This window comes from Crocuta crocuta, unplaced genomic scaffold, assembly GCF_008692635.1.
Source record: "Crocuta crocuta isolate KB4526 unplaced genomic scaffold, BGI_CrCroc_1.0 scaffold123, whole genome shotgun sequence".
NCBI lineage: Eukaryota > Metazoa > Chordata > Mammalia > Carnivora > Hyaenidae > Crocuta > Crocuta crocuta.
Genome location: NW_027528865.1, coordinates 244,099 through 260,900, shown reverse-complemented (window position 1 = coordinate 260,900; position 16,802 = coordinate 244,099). Strand labels below are relative to the sequence as shown.

Sequence of the window (16,802 nt, the reverse complement as noted above, 5' to 3'; positions counted from 1 at the left end):
ACACCGCTGACAATCACTGTCTAAATCCTCCGAGAAGCTTCGAAGTCCTCAATGCCTGCAAAGCCACGATCCACATTCAAAATTGACGCTGGCGTCCTCGCTGGCCCACAGCGCGTGCCTTCTGGGCGTCAGGACGTGAACATCACAAGCTCCTGCTCTACCGGTTACGAGGGGACGCCTGTTTACGTCTGCAGAGTTAGCCTGGAGCCCACTTATGCTCCAAGAGAAGTCAAAAGCCAGCAAGTGGCTTCCCGACATGCCGGAGTGCTCCAAAAACAATTTCCTGCATGAAACCCAAGCCGTGGGCGTCAGGCTCTGGGCCACATCTGGGATCATTTTACCCATTAGGGAAACCAGGTCGTCAGGACTGGGGCACTTGGGGTAGGGGTGTGCTGTTGGGTGTGGACCCTCGGGGTGGGTTTCTCCCCCACCAGGCAAAACTCATTTCTGGTCTTCCAAGAGGCTGGGAATGTGAACTGGGAAGGCGCGGGACCTGAGGCCTCCCGGAAGTGGGGTGCTCCTGGCCTGCTTCCGCGGGGGGCTCCTGACACAGCAGAGCGGCGGGTGGAGCGCGGGAGGCCCGCTGCCGGGCAAGCATGTGATGCCGGAGGCCTACGGGCCGCTCGCTGGGCCGGTCCCGGACTTCAGCCTATCTTGGAGAAGGGGACAAAAGAGAAAAGGAGGTATGTCATGAAGGAGAGCTCTTACCGGCTGGAAAAGGGGGACCTCTCTCGGCTCCTTCTCGAGCCCTGTCCCCTGCTTCGAACTGACCCTTCTCGCCAGCGCTTCTTGGCAATTTCAGAGCCCGCCATCCCCCGGGAAGGGGTGAATAAATCACACCGGCAGAGGCGGCTGCGGGGAGGTGCCCCGAAGCCTGGTCCCGACTTTGATTATCACAAGCTCAGGGCAGCAGCAGCTTCCAATCTTGAGAATGTGAATCTGGGAATTATTAACTCGGGTCTTGCAAGAAAGCAGGGACTGTGGCGTATAAGAAAAGACTTTCCTTTCCAAGTAAAACTTCTGACAGGAGCTTTACGTGAAGGGTAAAGACCTAGAAGAGCCACCTTTCCAGGCCCCAGTGGGGACATGTGTGCGTGCTTCCTCATCTTCTGGACGGTCACCAGAACGGTAAGAACATCAACAGCAAAAGCAACTGCATGGGTTTTCTGTGCAAGGCTCTTGGGCCTTCCTTGAATAGACCCAGCATATTCCTACCCCAGGACCTTTGTACTTACTGTTGTCCCTCCCTGAAGTCTCCTCCCCTTCATCCTCCCCCAGGCTCACCCCCTGACTTCCTGCCCATCTTTACGCCAAGGAGACGGCCCTGTCCACCCAATCCCAAACAGCGATCCACACGCCCAGCACTTCCTATCCTGACCCTGCTCTCCTGTTCTCCTTCACACGTCTTATTCTATTAGTTTATGTACAGTGGTCCCCTCTTATCCGTGGTTCTGGTTACCCGCAGTCAACCACGGCCCAGAAGCAGATGCTCCTCCGCCGAGACAGCATCAGAGGTCCATGGAAGCCTCGCTCTGTGCCACAGGCCAGTGTATTCATCTCACTCATCTCTCCAGACAGCATTTTACCATCTCCCCTCGTCACAAGGGGGTGAGTACAAACCAAGTGTTTTGAGAGAGACAGAGAGACCACACTCATGTAACTTTTATGATAGGAACTGCCAGCCTTGCCCACTTCATTACCAGTGCTCGAGGTCACTGTCTCCCTGAGCCTGACTCACCAGGTGTGTGTGTGGCGGGAGAAACACAGTACGTGTGGCCGTGGCCGTGGCCTCCGGCACCCACTGAGGGCTCTGGAACAAAGCCCCCACGGGGAAGGGGGGATGACTGTATTTGTCCGCAGTCAGCCCCCCACACTGGTTAAGCTCCACAAAGGCAGCCCCCCCATCTCGTTCCCTCCCGCGTCCCCGGCTTCCGGAACACAGCCTGGCATGTCGCAGGTGCACCACATCTTCGCCGAATGAATGCATGAGTGAATGAATAAATGATGTAAAGGATGGATGGTTTTAATCACAGCCCGTCCTCGCTGAGAGGCGTGCGGGGCGAGGAAGAGAGAATAAGGCAAGAGAGCAAAGAGGCAAAGCAGAGACCAGCTGGGGCCTGACTCACGCTCTCCTGGGGCCTCTCTGCCGCCTCGCCCGCCCCCTCTTCTCCTCCCGTATTACGGATGCTGCCGGATCTCTCCGGACGACTAGAAGCGACTGCCACCGATTTGGGAAGCCTTCTGTATACTGAGCGGGGTTTAATCTTCCCTTGAACAGTCCCTGTAGGAACCCAAGCCACCTCCAGGCTATTATTATGGACATAAATTACAGTCCCATCGCACACGCGTAGGCGAGCCATTAATAACAATTTCTGATTGATAGAATGACAAGTAAACTGAGTCTGGCTGCAGGCAACCCTCAGAATCTCTGACAAAAAAGACAAATGGGTTAAAGAAAAAATCATAAGCCCGACTGGGGGACGTGAAAGGCATGTGCCCCTCCATCCAGAATCAGCTGCTGAAGATAAGAATGGATCTGGGGGAGGGGGTAAAGACNGAAAGATCACATTTTGCTTTGGGAAAAGTGAAACATGCGCCCAGGTGGCTGAGCCTGGGTGGGCTGGGGGCTGGGGGTGGGGGATCTCTGAGCAGCAGGGGCCATGGAGCTGTGTCCAGGCCCAGTGAAATCCAGAACTGGATGCCACTCCTCTAGGGCTGCGAGGGAGGCAAGGGGTCAACTCCTATGACAAAGAGCGGCAGGCCAGGGGCAGGGCAATGACAGTGAGCATCCACAGCGTTAGCCTGCTCTGTCCCCAGGGACAATCTACCAAGGGCCGGGTTCTGTGGACGCAGCGTCCCACGCGTGGTGGGGCTCCCACTGGCTGCCCTCACAGGTCACACGCCACCCTCACATCCTCCATGTCCCCAAGGGGGTGACGCCTCAGAAAGTATCTTCACCTCCTTGGACGCAGGCCTCCGTCGGCACCGCCAGCCGGCTCCTCCTCCTTCTCAGGATTCTTCGCTGTCCCTGAGCTTCTGTGGGGAAAAGGTTGGAATGAGCCGACCTGCACTTCCGTGGGGCTGGCTTTTCAGTTGTCACGTTAGGACGTCCCCTTCCCCACCGGCGAGCACATCAGCGCGTTCCCTGAAGACCACATCGCAGGCACGCTTTCCGACGGCCGAGCACACAGTGGGTGGATTTCTACCGAAGTACAGAGTCCACTCACTCCTCAGTTACTCATCAGACGTTAGGGAGTCAGGAAGGAAAACGCAGTAGGCCCTGGGGTTCCCAGCAGCGAATCCTGGGTCCTGACCACTCTGGCCAGCACCTGCCTACTGAGCGGACGATCATGTGAACGGCTGCCCTGGGTCAAACCCGTGATGTGCTCGTTTGTTCAGGTGTACACCGAGTACAAACTTCTCTCCAGCACAGAGTTAGGGCTACAGGGTCTCAAACTCAAGGGCTCCCAGGGTCCCCGAAGTAAGGTGTTGGGTAATGCAGGTACGTCTCCCTAAGGTGTGAGGGTCCCCCTCGGTTCTAGCCTATACCGGCCAGAAGGGCACGGGGGGCCCCCCTGAGACCAGATGGTCCCATCTGCTGTTTTTCATGAAGCTAAAAATACACATTTGGCAAGGGTGGGTAATTCTTCAATTTTTAAATGTTGGCAACTTATTCAGATCTGGGCAAAGCTGCCATGCAGTCCACAGTGTGTCTGGAGACCAGACACGGCCATGGCCACGTTGTGGGCTCTGTTCCGAAAGGCAGCGAGGGGACAGGNGGCACGTGGTACCTGCTGACAGCCAGGGTGCGGGCACAGAAGTGCAGGCAGGCTCTGTCCTGGCTCCGCACACAAGCGCAGCGCAGTGTCCGCTTGGACGGCTGTGGGCTCCGCGGGAACGGCCCTGCAGACCTCCGGGCCCGGAAGCTTCCTCTGTAGTTGGACAGTCCATAGGGCACAGTCCGTCTGCAAAGGACAGAGCAGCATCAGGGCCGTGTGTGAACGAGCTCTGGAGGCCTCCCCGTTCGGGGGCTGGGGAGGACATCCATGGGGGCGGAGCTGGCCAGGGCTGGGAGACCGTGGACACAGAGAGAGAGGTGGGGACCGGCGAAGCCTCGAGAACCGGTGTCCCCATGGTCCCCTGTGCTCTGGGTCTTAGCAAACCTCTGCAGGGAGCCTTTCACCCATTTTCCCCAAGCCCCCAGTAAGTGGGCTGGGGCCGAGGGCACAGACGGGGGGGGAGGTGCTGGGGGAGGAGATGCTGGCACTGGAGTGCACCCCCACTCCCAGGTCCTTCGAGGGCAGTTCTGGGTTGCCTTCCTGTGCCCGAACCCAAGCCACTGATACTCTGGCTGACATGCATGTTGGCGCCTCCGTCTTGGGCAAGTGCCCGGGTCTGGTCACCCACGCCAGTTAAGAGTCCTGCCCAGCTCCCAGCCCAAGGCCGGCCACGCCCTGCCTGCCCAGCACCCAACTTCTTGTCTTCATCGCCTCCCCGTCTGCATTAGCAGGAATACGCAAATGTAATTACGGCCATTACGGATGCGTCCTGGCCTCCAGACACCGTTTTCTCCAATGCGCAAACATCAGAGGACCTGCTCTGCCCTGTAAGTCACAGCCAAGGATGGAACGGGCCTTGGGAAAAGGCTTATTGAAAAAGTATTTATTTAAGAGTCTGAAAAGATTGATCAATCTCACTTATGGCTGGAGCTGGAGGAAGCTGTTGGCGTCGTTTGGAACAATTAACATTTGTCTTTCCCTTACGTCCATCTACATCCAAACCATCGCTCTCCAGAGAACAAGGAAGACAGCCAGGCGGCAGTTGTGGGGGAAGAAATGAAAAGCATATGCTTCATTCATTAGCACTATTGAACAGGACCGGGGGACAAATTGCTAATAACCAGAGGAAACTTCTGTGGCTGAAAGTTACTTTACAACAAGGCCTGGTTTTCCGAGATGAGCCACCTTGGTTGCTGTGAGCACCACAGAGCACCACCAATCATCCTCCTCAAAGGGGTTCTGACATCCTCTGTGCATTTTCAAAATAAAATCAAATTGGATTTACTTTAATTTGAAACACACATCAACCTCATGGAGCCTTTTATCAGGGTGGCGGGGGCAGAGCGGGGGCGGGGGCGCCCCCTCGTGATCTGAGGCTTGGAACCAACTTCCAACTTCCCCCTGCTGGGTCGGAGGCCTGAGCCAGGGGGCATTCCCACCCCTATTCCCTTTCTCGTGTTCTGTTCTCTGCACTGTGGTGGGTTCCTTCCCATCGGGTAGGGGCGCATTCCTCCTGCCCTCAGTAGGGAGCAGTCTGGGCTCACAAGAGAACGTAAGCAGGATCCAGTCCTGTTCTGAGCTAAACCTTTGCTAAAACCCCATTTTGTCTCAGGAATGGGGCTGGGGGGTAAGAGGGCAGAACGGCATAGACACTGTCGTGAGGCAGGATTTGGCTAAAGGTATATTTTTCCAGTAATGGGGCCGCATGAAATCTCAAAGCGTTGACATGAAACCCAGGCCCCATTTCTTGGTGAAAATTACAGACAAGGAATAACAACGCTCCCATTTTTCCATCAACAGCAAGACCTGCAATTTTGAAATTGCTGTCAGCTGATGGTGCATTTGCATGTGCAGAGCCACTCAACTTCAGCGAAAACACTCCAAAGTGTTTTACGTAAGGAAACAAGGCAATGCAGCATTTGTTAATAGAGCAATGCTGAGCGCTTTCCCAACGGCCAAGTGCAAAGAGCTCATATGCAAATGAGCCCTTGCAATTTTCAAAGAACGTTTACAGAGAGACACAGGCCCCCTCCTCTTCCCCACATCCTGGGACCAGAAACCCCTGCTCCAAGCCCTGGGGGGTTAAAGTGGGCTCTCCCCTCCCAGCTGGCTGAGCTCCAAGAGCGGGTGGGGACGGTACAGGCTGAGGAAATGGAGGGTTTAGAAGGTGGTCCAGACCCCAGAATTTTCCAGTTCCACTGGAGGCATGGGCCAACAAGGTTTTGAATTAATCTGATAAGCTCTTAAACAAGACAGTTCTACCTTCCTACCTGAACAGATACAGCTTCAAAACACCTTGGACGTCTGGGCTTGAGTTTAGAATCCTGGAGCTGTGTGGGAGCATGGTCACCCAAGGAGGTGCACACCTTCTCTTCCATCCCACTCTGTCCCACAGCACGGGGGCCTCATGCATCCCTTGGCCACACCGTGGACCTGGGAGATGTGCCTGGAGTTCTGTGCCATCCCGGGGTGTCAGACTCCGGAAGATACCCGCGCAGGCCTTGGAAGTGGGCTCGGGGACAATTTGGGTAAAGGATTCTAGGATCCTGAACACCTGGAACACGGTTTGGAAGGAGTACACGTTCAGTCCCATAGACCCCTTTGATGGGGTGGGAAACACGGCCAGAGGAGGGCCAGAGGCAGCCCTGTAGCCCTTAGGGCCCAGCGAGGGGACCTGAGTGTCCAGATCTAAAGGTGGGTCACTGGCTCCTCAAGACTGGAAGGCTGGACTTCTTCAGTACCTGCTGTGAACCCAGCACAAGGATGAGCAAATGGTAGGAACTGTGAGATAATCTAGTCTGGCAAGACAGGATCCTCTCCAACCTAAAAGGTTCAATAACCACGAATTCCTTACAAAGACTCTCCAACATGGGGCATCTGGGTGGCTCAGTCGGTTGGGCATCCGACTTCAGCTCAGGTCATGATCTCACGGTTCCTGAGTTCGGGCCCCGAGTTGGGCTCTGTGCTGACAGCGCGGAGCCTGGAGCCTGCTTCACATTCTATCTCTGTCCTCTGTTTCTCTGCCCTCCCTGCTCACGCTCTGTCTCTCTCTCTTTCTCAAATATAAAATGAAAAAATTAAAAAAAACACAAAGAATCTCCAACATTTGCCAAGCATTATATATGTACACATATCTAATAAGTGTGATGGGGATATAGAAAGGTCTACAGGAGTTCACACACTCCACGGCTATTAAACCAGATCAAGGAAACATCATAAACCGGTACATACAGGTATGTGCCAGGCACACAGAGCACACGGAAAGGTGAGCTGGCAATTCCATTACCATGTTGTAAAGCACGTACTGATGATCGCTCCACCCTCTTGACAATTTCCTGACCTACTAAAGGGCTGCTGGCCAGACTGAATGACACACTGCACTGCATAGTGAAATCGTCGGCAGAAAGCTAGCGGTAAATTAACGATAGCTCTCATTGCTGCACATCTGGTCTTGGGAATTCAAGTGAGTTGTTACCAGGCAGAAAAATCCCACCTACCCGGGCTGCATTTGAGATGTGTGAGCAAGCAAAAAAGAAGGGAAAGTAAGGGGCCAGCGTGCCATAAGGCGCAGCGATGCCATCCTCTGCCGGGCTTCCTTCTGGATGCTCTGTCCTGCTACTCTGCCCGTCCAACAAGCACTTGGATTTCATTCATCTTGGTGCCCGTTCTCATTTTTTAATGTTTCCTGAACATGAATTGGAAGCACCTAACGTTGGGCCAGTGAAAATGAAGTCTGGTCGGCTCAGAACCCTGCCCAGCACACTCTCCGGCCGGCTGGCTTAGCCGCTGCTGAACGGTAGGCCTTGCAGAGCGCGCTTCCTTGTAAAAAGTAGGCAGCGCTTCTGCCTGTTTGTGGCTCCGTTATAACACAGAGCTCCTCACAAAAGGGAAGCAGATGAGAGGATCAATCCAAATGCTCTTAGACAAAACAGAACACCCTTCCAGCATACCTACACATGCAGCATCTCGTGTGGCCCGTGTCTGTGTAATAAATTGTCTCAAAACCGACATACATTCATTACTGATCAGCGATGGTGGTGCCAGTCTTATTTATCACTGTGTTCCTTACTTCCCATTTTTCCCCAAATGTCATCTATAAATGTTATTAAATATTAAACCACCCAATCCCCCGTGCTCATCCTTCATCTGCATAGCACATGGAGAGCGCTCGATTTTTCTCTGCAAAGAAATTTTTAAAATAAGGAAAACTGACTTTTCTTTTTAAGATTTTGTTTTTAAAGTCCAGTGCTGCCTTCTCATAAATGGATTCGTTATCGCCACCATTCTGATCAGGAAACGGGCTTCTATAACTGAACTGTAAATTTCTTAAATGTTTTACTATTTATTTTTTTGAGAGGGAGGGACAGACACAGCATGAGCAGGGGAGGGGCAGAGAGAGAGGGAGACACAGAATGTGAAGCGGCTCCAGGCTCTGAGCTGTCAACATAAAGCCTGACGCAGGGCTTGAACCCACGAACTGTGATATCATGACCTGAGCTGAAGTTGGATGCTCAACGGACTGAGCCACCCAGGCGTCCCTATACCTGAACTTTAAAGGAGGGATAGAGATATTCGCAGGGTCTGGCCAGAAGCAGCAAAAAGAGAGTCACTGGCCAAAATCTAATTCCTCAGGAAAGTTATCAAATTGTCATTGAAAACCCAGTTTTTATTCCCCCACCCCAATGAGTAGTATTCAGTGAATATCAGACTGGACCAGACTCTGGGTGAACATCCAGGAGTAAGACAGACAAATGGTCCTATACACACACAGCTTTAATCCACCACAGGGGCTCGCAATTTGGCAATTTATGGGTTTCATCCAATCAACAGAGGGTTTTTCTTTTGAACATTTTGAAATTTTACATGAACATCGCGATTTCCAGCTACTCTAGAAGTGGAGCCTGTTTCAACACCAACCCCAATCTCCAACATGGCAACCGCCATCGCAAGCTGAGTGACAAAGTCAGAGACGGGGCATGAACGCTCTGTTTCGCCCCAGTCTGTGCAAACACCTCTCCTTCTTTGCTCATTTGTGCTATCCGTCTGGCCCTCGCGAGCATCTGAGTTTATAACCGTGGTCCAGTAGCCTGTCCCACAGAACCGGGCCAGACAGGTCACGTGACAGAGTGACAAAATCAGCCCTTGATACCATTTTAATAAGTAGAGCAGTTCGCAATCTAAAAAGCCCACGTTCCGGTCTCTGAAACAGATCGTTTTCACTTCCATCGAATGTCATCTTGACGATCTACTTCCTTTGTTCCCATTCATCCTTCTGAAAGGGGACGCAAAGGCAGGGTCACCCTTGGGCCCAGGGAACGTACTGTACAGAAGGCATGACCCTGCCGACCGACCCTGCAGCCCAGAGGGACGGCAACGACTGACCCGCTGGCTGTGAGGCACCCACGGCCATTGGGTACCTCCTGCCGCTCCCCAGACAAACCACTTCTCAACCCCAACACGCCTTCCATCTCAGGTCCCACGAACTTCCTTCCGCAGCAAGCACCACCGCCCTGCTCTCCCCAGCTTAGACATGTCTCCGTGGGCAAGGAAGAGAGTGTGGCCCACGTCCACTCGCTGCCTTGGGCCCCCTAACCGGGGAAAACTGTGAAGAAAGAACTCTGTTCCGATCAGTAAGACAGGCTCTTCCATGAGCACCCAGTGCACATGCTGAGCCCAAAGAGAAGGCAGGGGGGGACGCAAGCTGAGAGACAGGAGGCCGCCTCTCAAAGGACTTGAAAGCCTGGGGTCCCCTAGAGCCCGAGGTCAAGTTCAGTTGCGTTTGTCTCCTGGAATCTAAGCGCCTACCTTTCCTCTGGGGAATTATCCCTCCCTTCCGTGTGGGATCTTGGCAAGACTGTCCATCCATGTGCCTCACCTGCCCCTGTCCGAGGACTCCAGCAGGTGACCCGAACGGACAAATGTGACCCTGTCTCTCCCAACACACCTGAGTGGGGCAACGCATGATCAGAAAGCTGCCATTGGCCAGGCGGTCCCACGCCGTCTTGTGCATCCGGTTGACCCCTAGGCCCGCAGTCCAGGTACCCCTCCTGCGTCTGATGCTGCTTCTTCTCAGTCTGTCTCTTTCCAATAAACATCTTTTATGCCACGTTAGTCTAGACTGGGTTTCTGTGGCTGGTGACCAGGGATGGCCAGCTGATCCGGAACTCACTTTCTTGCGACTGAAGTGATCAGGACCCCTTGGATTTAACTGGAAGACCCAGAGTGCCTCCAGCTGCCGGAGGTTTTCTCCATCGCGACAAAACACAAAGGAGTGGGTTCAGAGTCAGAACCAAACCCAGCAAACAAAGCTGGCCGGAGCCCATTCCTCCCGGGTGTGCCCACTGTGAGATGTTTGGTTTGGATCGCGCTACGCTTTGGGCAGGTGAAAGCAGGCAGACCACTCACTCTCCTCTGTATCAAGAGGCTCGGAGCCGAGCCCCAGGCTCCCGGCCGACCACCTCAGAAGTCTTCGCCTCCAGCGAACTATTCCTTGTCCAGCTGTCAAACGCTTGTGCAAGTCAGCTGCGGGCCAGGCCTAGTGCCAGACAACCCACAGGGGGCCCTTCCAGCCTCCAGGAAAGAAAACAGGCCAGGAAATGGAGCTCCTCTGCGACCTTGTTATACAAGCAGAAGATGCACACGTGCTTTCTGGTTCTAAAGGGGAGGACACAAATCTTAGACTCACAAACAGTGTGAAACAAACTGGCGATCTGTGGCTTTGCTTCCACTGCAGAAAACCCTTGCATCTTAAAGTCAGAAGACCCCAAGGCAGACTGCTCGACCAGCCACGAACCCATGTGGAGACCCCTCCTCCCGCAGCCTTGAAAATAGCCAAGGATCCTACGGTGTTTAGAAGTATCAAAAGCGAGCAATGTGCTGTCTGTTGCCCGTTAACTAGTTTTTAGGACGCTCCTCCACCAAAAAGAGAAAAGAAAAAAGGTTGGGTTTATCCAGGACTTGGTTGTATATCTGGGGATATTACCGGAATAACAGACATTTCCAGAGTCTGCTGAGCACTGACCCCCATCCATAAAGTAAAACCCAAGAATGATGGTCGATTCTGCATCCCTACTGGCTTCCTTCTTTCTTGTCCCTCGTGATCAGCAATTAACTGCACCTTTCCAACTGGAACCATTGATTGCTTCCACTTCACGCACTTCCGCACACAGCTGTAGCACCTGGCTCGGCGTGGGGCTCAGTAACACCTCAATGATCTCAGTAAGAGATGTGCATTGAACGAATGCGGGAAGGAAGATGGTGAGGTCTAAATGAGCCATTATTTCTGGGCTACTCCCATCTCCCAAATGTACCGCCTTCTTGGCTGATTAATTGGACTTCTATTCTTGCCCTCAACTGGCCCATCCTAGAGGGATTTTTCCTGGAGAGAAGGTGTCCCTGGATTCCTCAAAGTGAAAGATCTACATCTTGACAACAGCTCCTGCCGGCCACACCAGCGGCATGACAGAGAAACCAGGCTGCCTCGATGGCTGGGGCACCAGAGGGGATGCCAGAGGGTCACTAGGCTGACCCAGGTTTGTGGTCCAAATGGAAGACTAGCTCATGGAGCATCCCCAGTGAGTGAGTACCTTTCGTCTGAGCCTCAGAAAGGCAAGGGCTGGCTGGACGATTGGAAATGTCTGTCCAGTTCCACACTCCACCTAGATATTCTCAAACCCCGGCATCACTCAGCCTCCAAACAGCAGTGTCTGGAACAGGCCTGACCCATCTCTCCAGCAATAAAACCACAGCTAAATCGGGGGTCTCTGTCCCCCAACACCTGAGCTTGGAACACGTTGGCCCAGGCTGTCTGCATGCTCTTGTGTGCTATTACCATCTAAACAAGCTGAACACCAGAGCCACAGACTTGTGGCACCAGCCCCCGGGACCCAGGCACATCCTTCCTGAACACGAGCGCACACCCACGGAAGGAGATCCAGAGGCACAAGGGGTCCGAGGAAAGGGGAGCAGAAAACCTCTCTGTGCGTGTGGCGTGCTGGGAGGTCTTCCAGATTTACGACTCAGAACAGAAGTTAGGGAGACAAAGCCCTCCGCTATGTGGGGAACGAAGCCATCCGTTCACTCCCCTCCAGACCCTGCGGATGAGGGCTTCCCCCTCCACCTGGTATGGCCTGAACTCGTGTATGTGGATAAGGCTGGAGTTTCCCTCCCCAGCCCCCCCTCCCCATGACCCTAACAGATTCCAGGTCGAATGTGGGCAATTCCACGTCTGTCTGGCATGGCCTCATTATAAGTTTATGCAAAGCTGTAGACAGATGTGGCTCAAAATAGTTCCCAGCAGTGGAAACAGTGGAGGTAATATAAGGCACAGGTCCTTTTTTTAGGGATGGAGGGTATTTGCAGAGGGATAAAAAAAGAAAATACAGACACCATCACACACCCCTTTAAAGAATCCACAGTAAGAGAAGACATCCTTGCAATTTTTCAGGAGACTTCGCCGTCAGGATGGAAAATCCTACTGAACAAAGACCTACTCACCAGCACGACTATAATACAGACTCCTTTCCCTCCTAATCTAGCTGTTTGTGTCCTTGGGTCATGTCCTTCTGGTAGCCCTGATCCATTGGTCGCTCCCCTCAAACTAAGAACACCTGAGTCCCTGTAGAGATACGACCTTTACCGCCATTCCAGAACTCCGTGCCGGGATCGGGGCAGGGCGAGTGGGGCAGGCCAGGTAAGCCCAGTGTCGGGTCCTGCCTTTATTACAAATGGTGATCCTTTGTTGATTATGAATTTGTTGCTTTCATTTTTTCCCCCCAATATTGCATTAACCCTCATTCATGTTTACTACGGACACTTGGGCACACCTTCAGAGATGTCACCGGCCTCGCCCATCCTCCACCCTGCAAGATACCCGTGGAAACAGTCCAGGACAGATACACACACCTCTGCTTTCTCGCTGACTTGCTTCTGACCTTTGGCAGAACTTTTACGTTCCCATGGGGCGCCTGGGTGGCTTANTTAAAAAAAAAAAAAAAAAAAAATAAGAACTTTTACGTTCCCCCAGTCGTGGGCAGAGCTGTCCCCCCCACGCCCCCACCATGGGCCATCGGCTCCATTGCCACTTTGGTTTCCATGCCTCTCGGGGACTCCTGAAATGAATCTGTCTCATTCTGTGAATTGCTGGGCTAGGACACAGGGCTCCCTGGCTGCCCCGTTCTAGGGTTACTGTTTACTGAGGCCTCCTGCTAGGTCGGGCCTGAGCAGGCCATAACAGAAGGAAAGGTCTGGCCTCCCAGCCCTTGGACGAGCTCTCCGAAAGCTCGGGGCAGCTGAGAGAGGCTGATGGACACCCTGTCCCGCTGTCAGTCCACTCGACGGACACTTGCTGGGTGGGCAGGAGTTTACAGCCCACCTCTGTCTGGACAAGCAGCTCACCCTTGGCAGTTAAGATGGCTCTCCCTTCCTGTCCCAAGTAGGGACGGGAGTGCACGCGTCCCATTTCAAGGCATCGTGTTTCCATCCGACACGTGACACACAATGAGAGCGGGTCTGAGCGCTGCTCACACAGGGCTTGCCTGCAGGTGTGTGTGGAGGTGCTGTGGGTCCCCAGGGGGCCCGGGCCTGGGCGCCGGAGCAGGGAGCCGGGCGAGGCCCCAGCCCCAGCATGGGGCCTCCTGAAAAAAAAGCGCTGTTTGCTCCCAGCTTCCTTTGTTTTAAATTCGTGCAGGAATAAACCACACCAGAGATGTCAGACCCTTTCACCTGCCTTCAGATTGAAGGCCAAGTTCCCAGCTGTGAGGTCCCTTTCATCTAGCAGAAACCCAAATTCTCCCCCCCGGGGTCACGTAGGGTCACGCCTTGCCTTCCACGATTTCTTGCTGAGAAGCAAACTGCCCCTCGGCTCAAGTCACTGTCCTCATGGGGGCCTACTGCGCTCCAGCCAAGCCCATCTCCGCTCCTGCACCCCAACCCCCAGGCCTACTCACACCCACCCTGGGGCCCAGAAGGGGGCTCTCGGGCCCAGTGACCCCTACACTGAGGTCACCTTCTGCCATCGACCTCTCCCACAAACTGCGGTTTCGCCCCCAAGGCCCTCAACTTCTAAAGACGTATCCTGCCGTGAAGTGTCCTCAGAGATATGATCCTTGAACTCAAAACTTGGATCTAAACTTTCACCAGATTTCGAAGGAGACAGACATGCTTCCCATGGGGAGAAAGACACAAAATCAAGCAAAACCGGCAGCGGCCAGAGCGCTGCGTTCACGCGCACGTCCAGTCTGGCCGACAGCATCTTCTCTGGCGCGTCCTCGCAAGCGTAAGGCGAACTATATTCTGTAAACCAGCGGGCAGAGTGTTGCCCAGAATCGCTTCCTGGTGGCACCCCCCAGGTCCTGGGCAGGGCCGGCCCCGCAGAGCACAAGGCCCGGTGCTGGCGGCGGTGGGCACAGGAGAACGCACACAGACCGTCCACCAAGGCCTCACCAGGAGGCACTGAACAAACAGTTCTAAACTGACCGTTCCCGTTGGCCTGAAATGGCAGACCCAGGCCGCTGCCCCCACCTCCCCATTAACGGAGGGGAGCCCCAGGCCATGCCTACCAGAATGCCAAGCCCCAAACATTCCAGGGATTTGCCAAGGGGAGAGGGAAGCAAGAGAGAGCAAGGAGGGGCACAAAGGGCGGAACCAAGTCTCATCGAGCCTGGACTAACCTTTGGCCGGAGCGTCCTTATCAAGTCGCTTATCAGCAGCGGGAGGCAGCCAGGCACACCTTTACCCCCAGGTCTGTAAACCTTGTGCCAATTAGACCATCTAGGAGCCCACAGAGGGTCGAAGACGGTGCGGCTCGCTCAGTGCTACCCCCGGAGGCCAGGCAAGGCCTGCGGCAGCAGGTCCAAGGAGGTAACCTCAGTGGTACTTGAGCAAGAACTTTCTGCTCACTGGCGCCCTCCGACCGCAGCATGGGGTATGACAGGCAGCACTGGCCCTGGGGCCTAGAGCTTGTACCGTTATCTTTATGGTCATGTCTTGGTGATACAGTCACTGGGCCCCATGTCCCATCTCCCTTCTGATGGCATCCTCACACGTCCTGACGCATGGGAGTCAGTCTTCGCCAATGCTGATCGTCGTCGTCACCATCACCATCTGCGTCGCTGTGATTATCATGAGGACCAGGTCCTGCCTCAACAGCTGCATCTCCACCTCACGCCCGACCCTGACTCACGGGGCGGGCAAGCCCACAGCGGGGGCGGCGGGCCTCGCATCGGCAGGAGGCTGGGGTCCCGGAAGCATCCGTCTCCCCAGGACGTTCTAACGTGTGCCACGCCCGTTCTTGCAGATGTGAACTTGACTTTCTCGAACAACTCGGGAGGCCAGGATGAATCTGTTGAAGTGTTGCCTTTCTGTGGTAAAATGCATTCAAATAGAAGCCTAAATGTTTTTTTAATTACCGTTATTATTATTGTTGCTGTTCTACTTCTTTGGGGGAGAAGAACCCCAGACAGACGGCATTCCCGCCGGGCCGAGTTGGCGCGTGGGCTTTGCTGCAGCGAGGGCGGCAGGTCGGGCATCTTGTGAGGCCACTGCACCCCTGAGTCACACTGTCATTGGCCCCTCACCCGGGGAGGCGCTCAGAGAGGGGGTGCTACCCCCAAGTCACCCCGCTGGCAGCCAGGACCCCGGGCCTGCACCTGGCGCCTTCCCGCAGGCGGGGGCTGTAGACCCCGGCTTCCACCTCAGTGAGACCCCACGCGCCCGCCCCGCCCACTTCATAAATACCTTCCCCTGGTCAGTTCGCGTGGCTCCCAGGTGTGTGCGGGAAACATGGTCCCCATCACAGCACACGGTGCCTCTCCCCCACTCTGTCCTTGGAGGGACAGACAGATGGCAGGTTCCGTCAGTTCTCGGGAACAGAGCGGGAGGAGCACAGAGGAGCTCCTTGCTGCCACGTCCTGAAGCCCCATCGGCCACTTGATGGATGGCTCACTCTCAGGCCAGGTGTGCGGTGGAGGGAACCGAGGGGTTAATTTTACGTGTCAACCTAGCTCGGCCGCCAAACGCTGCTATTTGGTCAAATGCTAGTCTAGATGGTGCTGAGAAGGGTTTGTTTTTTTTTTAAGATGTGAATAAGATTAAAATCCGAAGACTCTGAGTAAAGCAGATTACTCTCCATAACGTGGGTGGGCCTCACCCAATCAGTTGAAAGCCTTCCTGGGGAAAAAAAACTGAGGTCCCTGAAGAGGAAAGAATTCTGCCTCCAGAATGCCTCCCATGGGTGTGCGTGTGCGTATTTATACAGACATATCTATGTCCACACATACGTGTCCTATTTGTCTCTCTGGCAGCACCGTGCTGGAGACACTGCTGGTTTCCAAGTTCACGTGGAGAGCAGCCCCAGGTGTACACGCGTGTAAGCACACAGGCCGCGCTCACCTCCTCTTCCCTTGTTATCTTATTCTTGGCAAACTTTCCACCGTCCTGAGATGGGACGTGTTTTTCTCTGATTTGGAGTTTTTGTCCTGTTTCTGTTGGCAATTCTGTTTGGGGGAGGGGCGGAAGCTCCCTAACACGGCCGCCAAGGAAAGTCACGGAAACCGCCCCGGCCGCGAATCAGCGCCCCCGCAAGCCCAGGAAGTGCAGTTGCCCGGACACACTTGGCTCCTCTTGGGGGCCGGCCACAGACTTCCTAGAGGCTAAAGAGAAGTTACGGGCAACACGCCAGAGAAAACCCGGGTTCCCGCACGCGTCTGCTGGGATGCGCGCGCCTCGGGAGAGCGCCCACGCAGGCTGGACCCAGAAGCCTTGCCCGGGGGAGAAAGCACCACAGACCAGAGCCTCAGTGCCGGCGAAGACGAGGAAGGGGCGCCAGGACTTAACCAAAGCCAAGCAGCATTACTGAACATCTAGTACATGCCAGGAGCCGGCAGAGAGGGCTCACCGAGCTCAGGTCTGGAAGAAGGAAGCCTGTCAGAGTCTGTGAGAGAGCGAGAGACCCTCAGCCCTTCCGCCCAAGATCAAGATCGTTGGTGAACCCGGCCCCTCCAGTCCTCACCGGATGTCAACTTT

At 54.6% G+C, this 16,802-nt stretch overlaps 1 protein-coding gene across 1 annotated transcript in view; it reads right to left on the bottom strand.

Moving 5' to 3' along the window:
- Window positions 1–612: 612 nt before the first annotated feature.
- Window positions 613–16,802, bottom strand: part of EDN3 (endothelin 3) — a 20,382-nt gene continuing 4,192 nt past the window's right edge. Inside the window, exons 3-5 of the mRNA XM_077756289.1 lie at window positions 3,792–3,965; window positions 2,959–3,036; window positions 613–649 (exon numbers count right to left, since the gene is read on the bottom strand). Coding sequence (XP_077612415.1) covers window positions 613–649; window positions 2,959–3,036; window positions 3,792–3,965 — 289 coding nt within the window. The remainder of the gene's footprint in view (window positions 650–2,958; window positions 3,037–3,791; window positions 3,966–16,802) is intronic.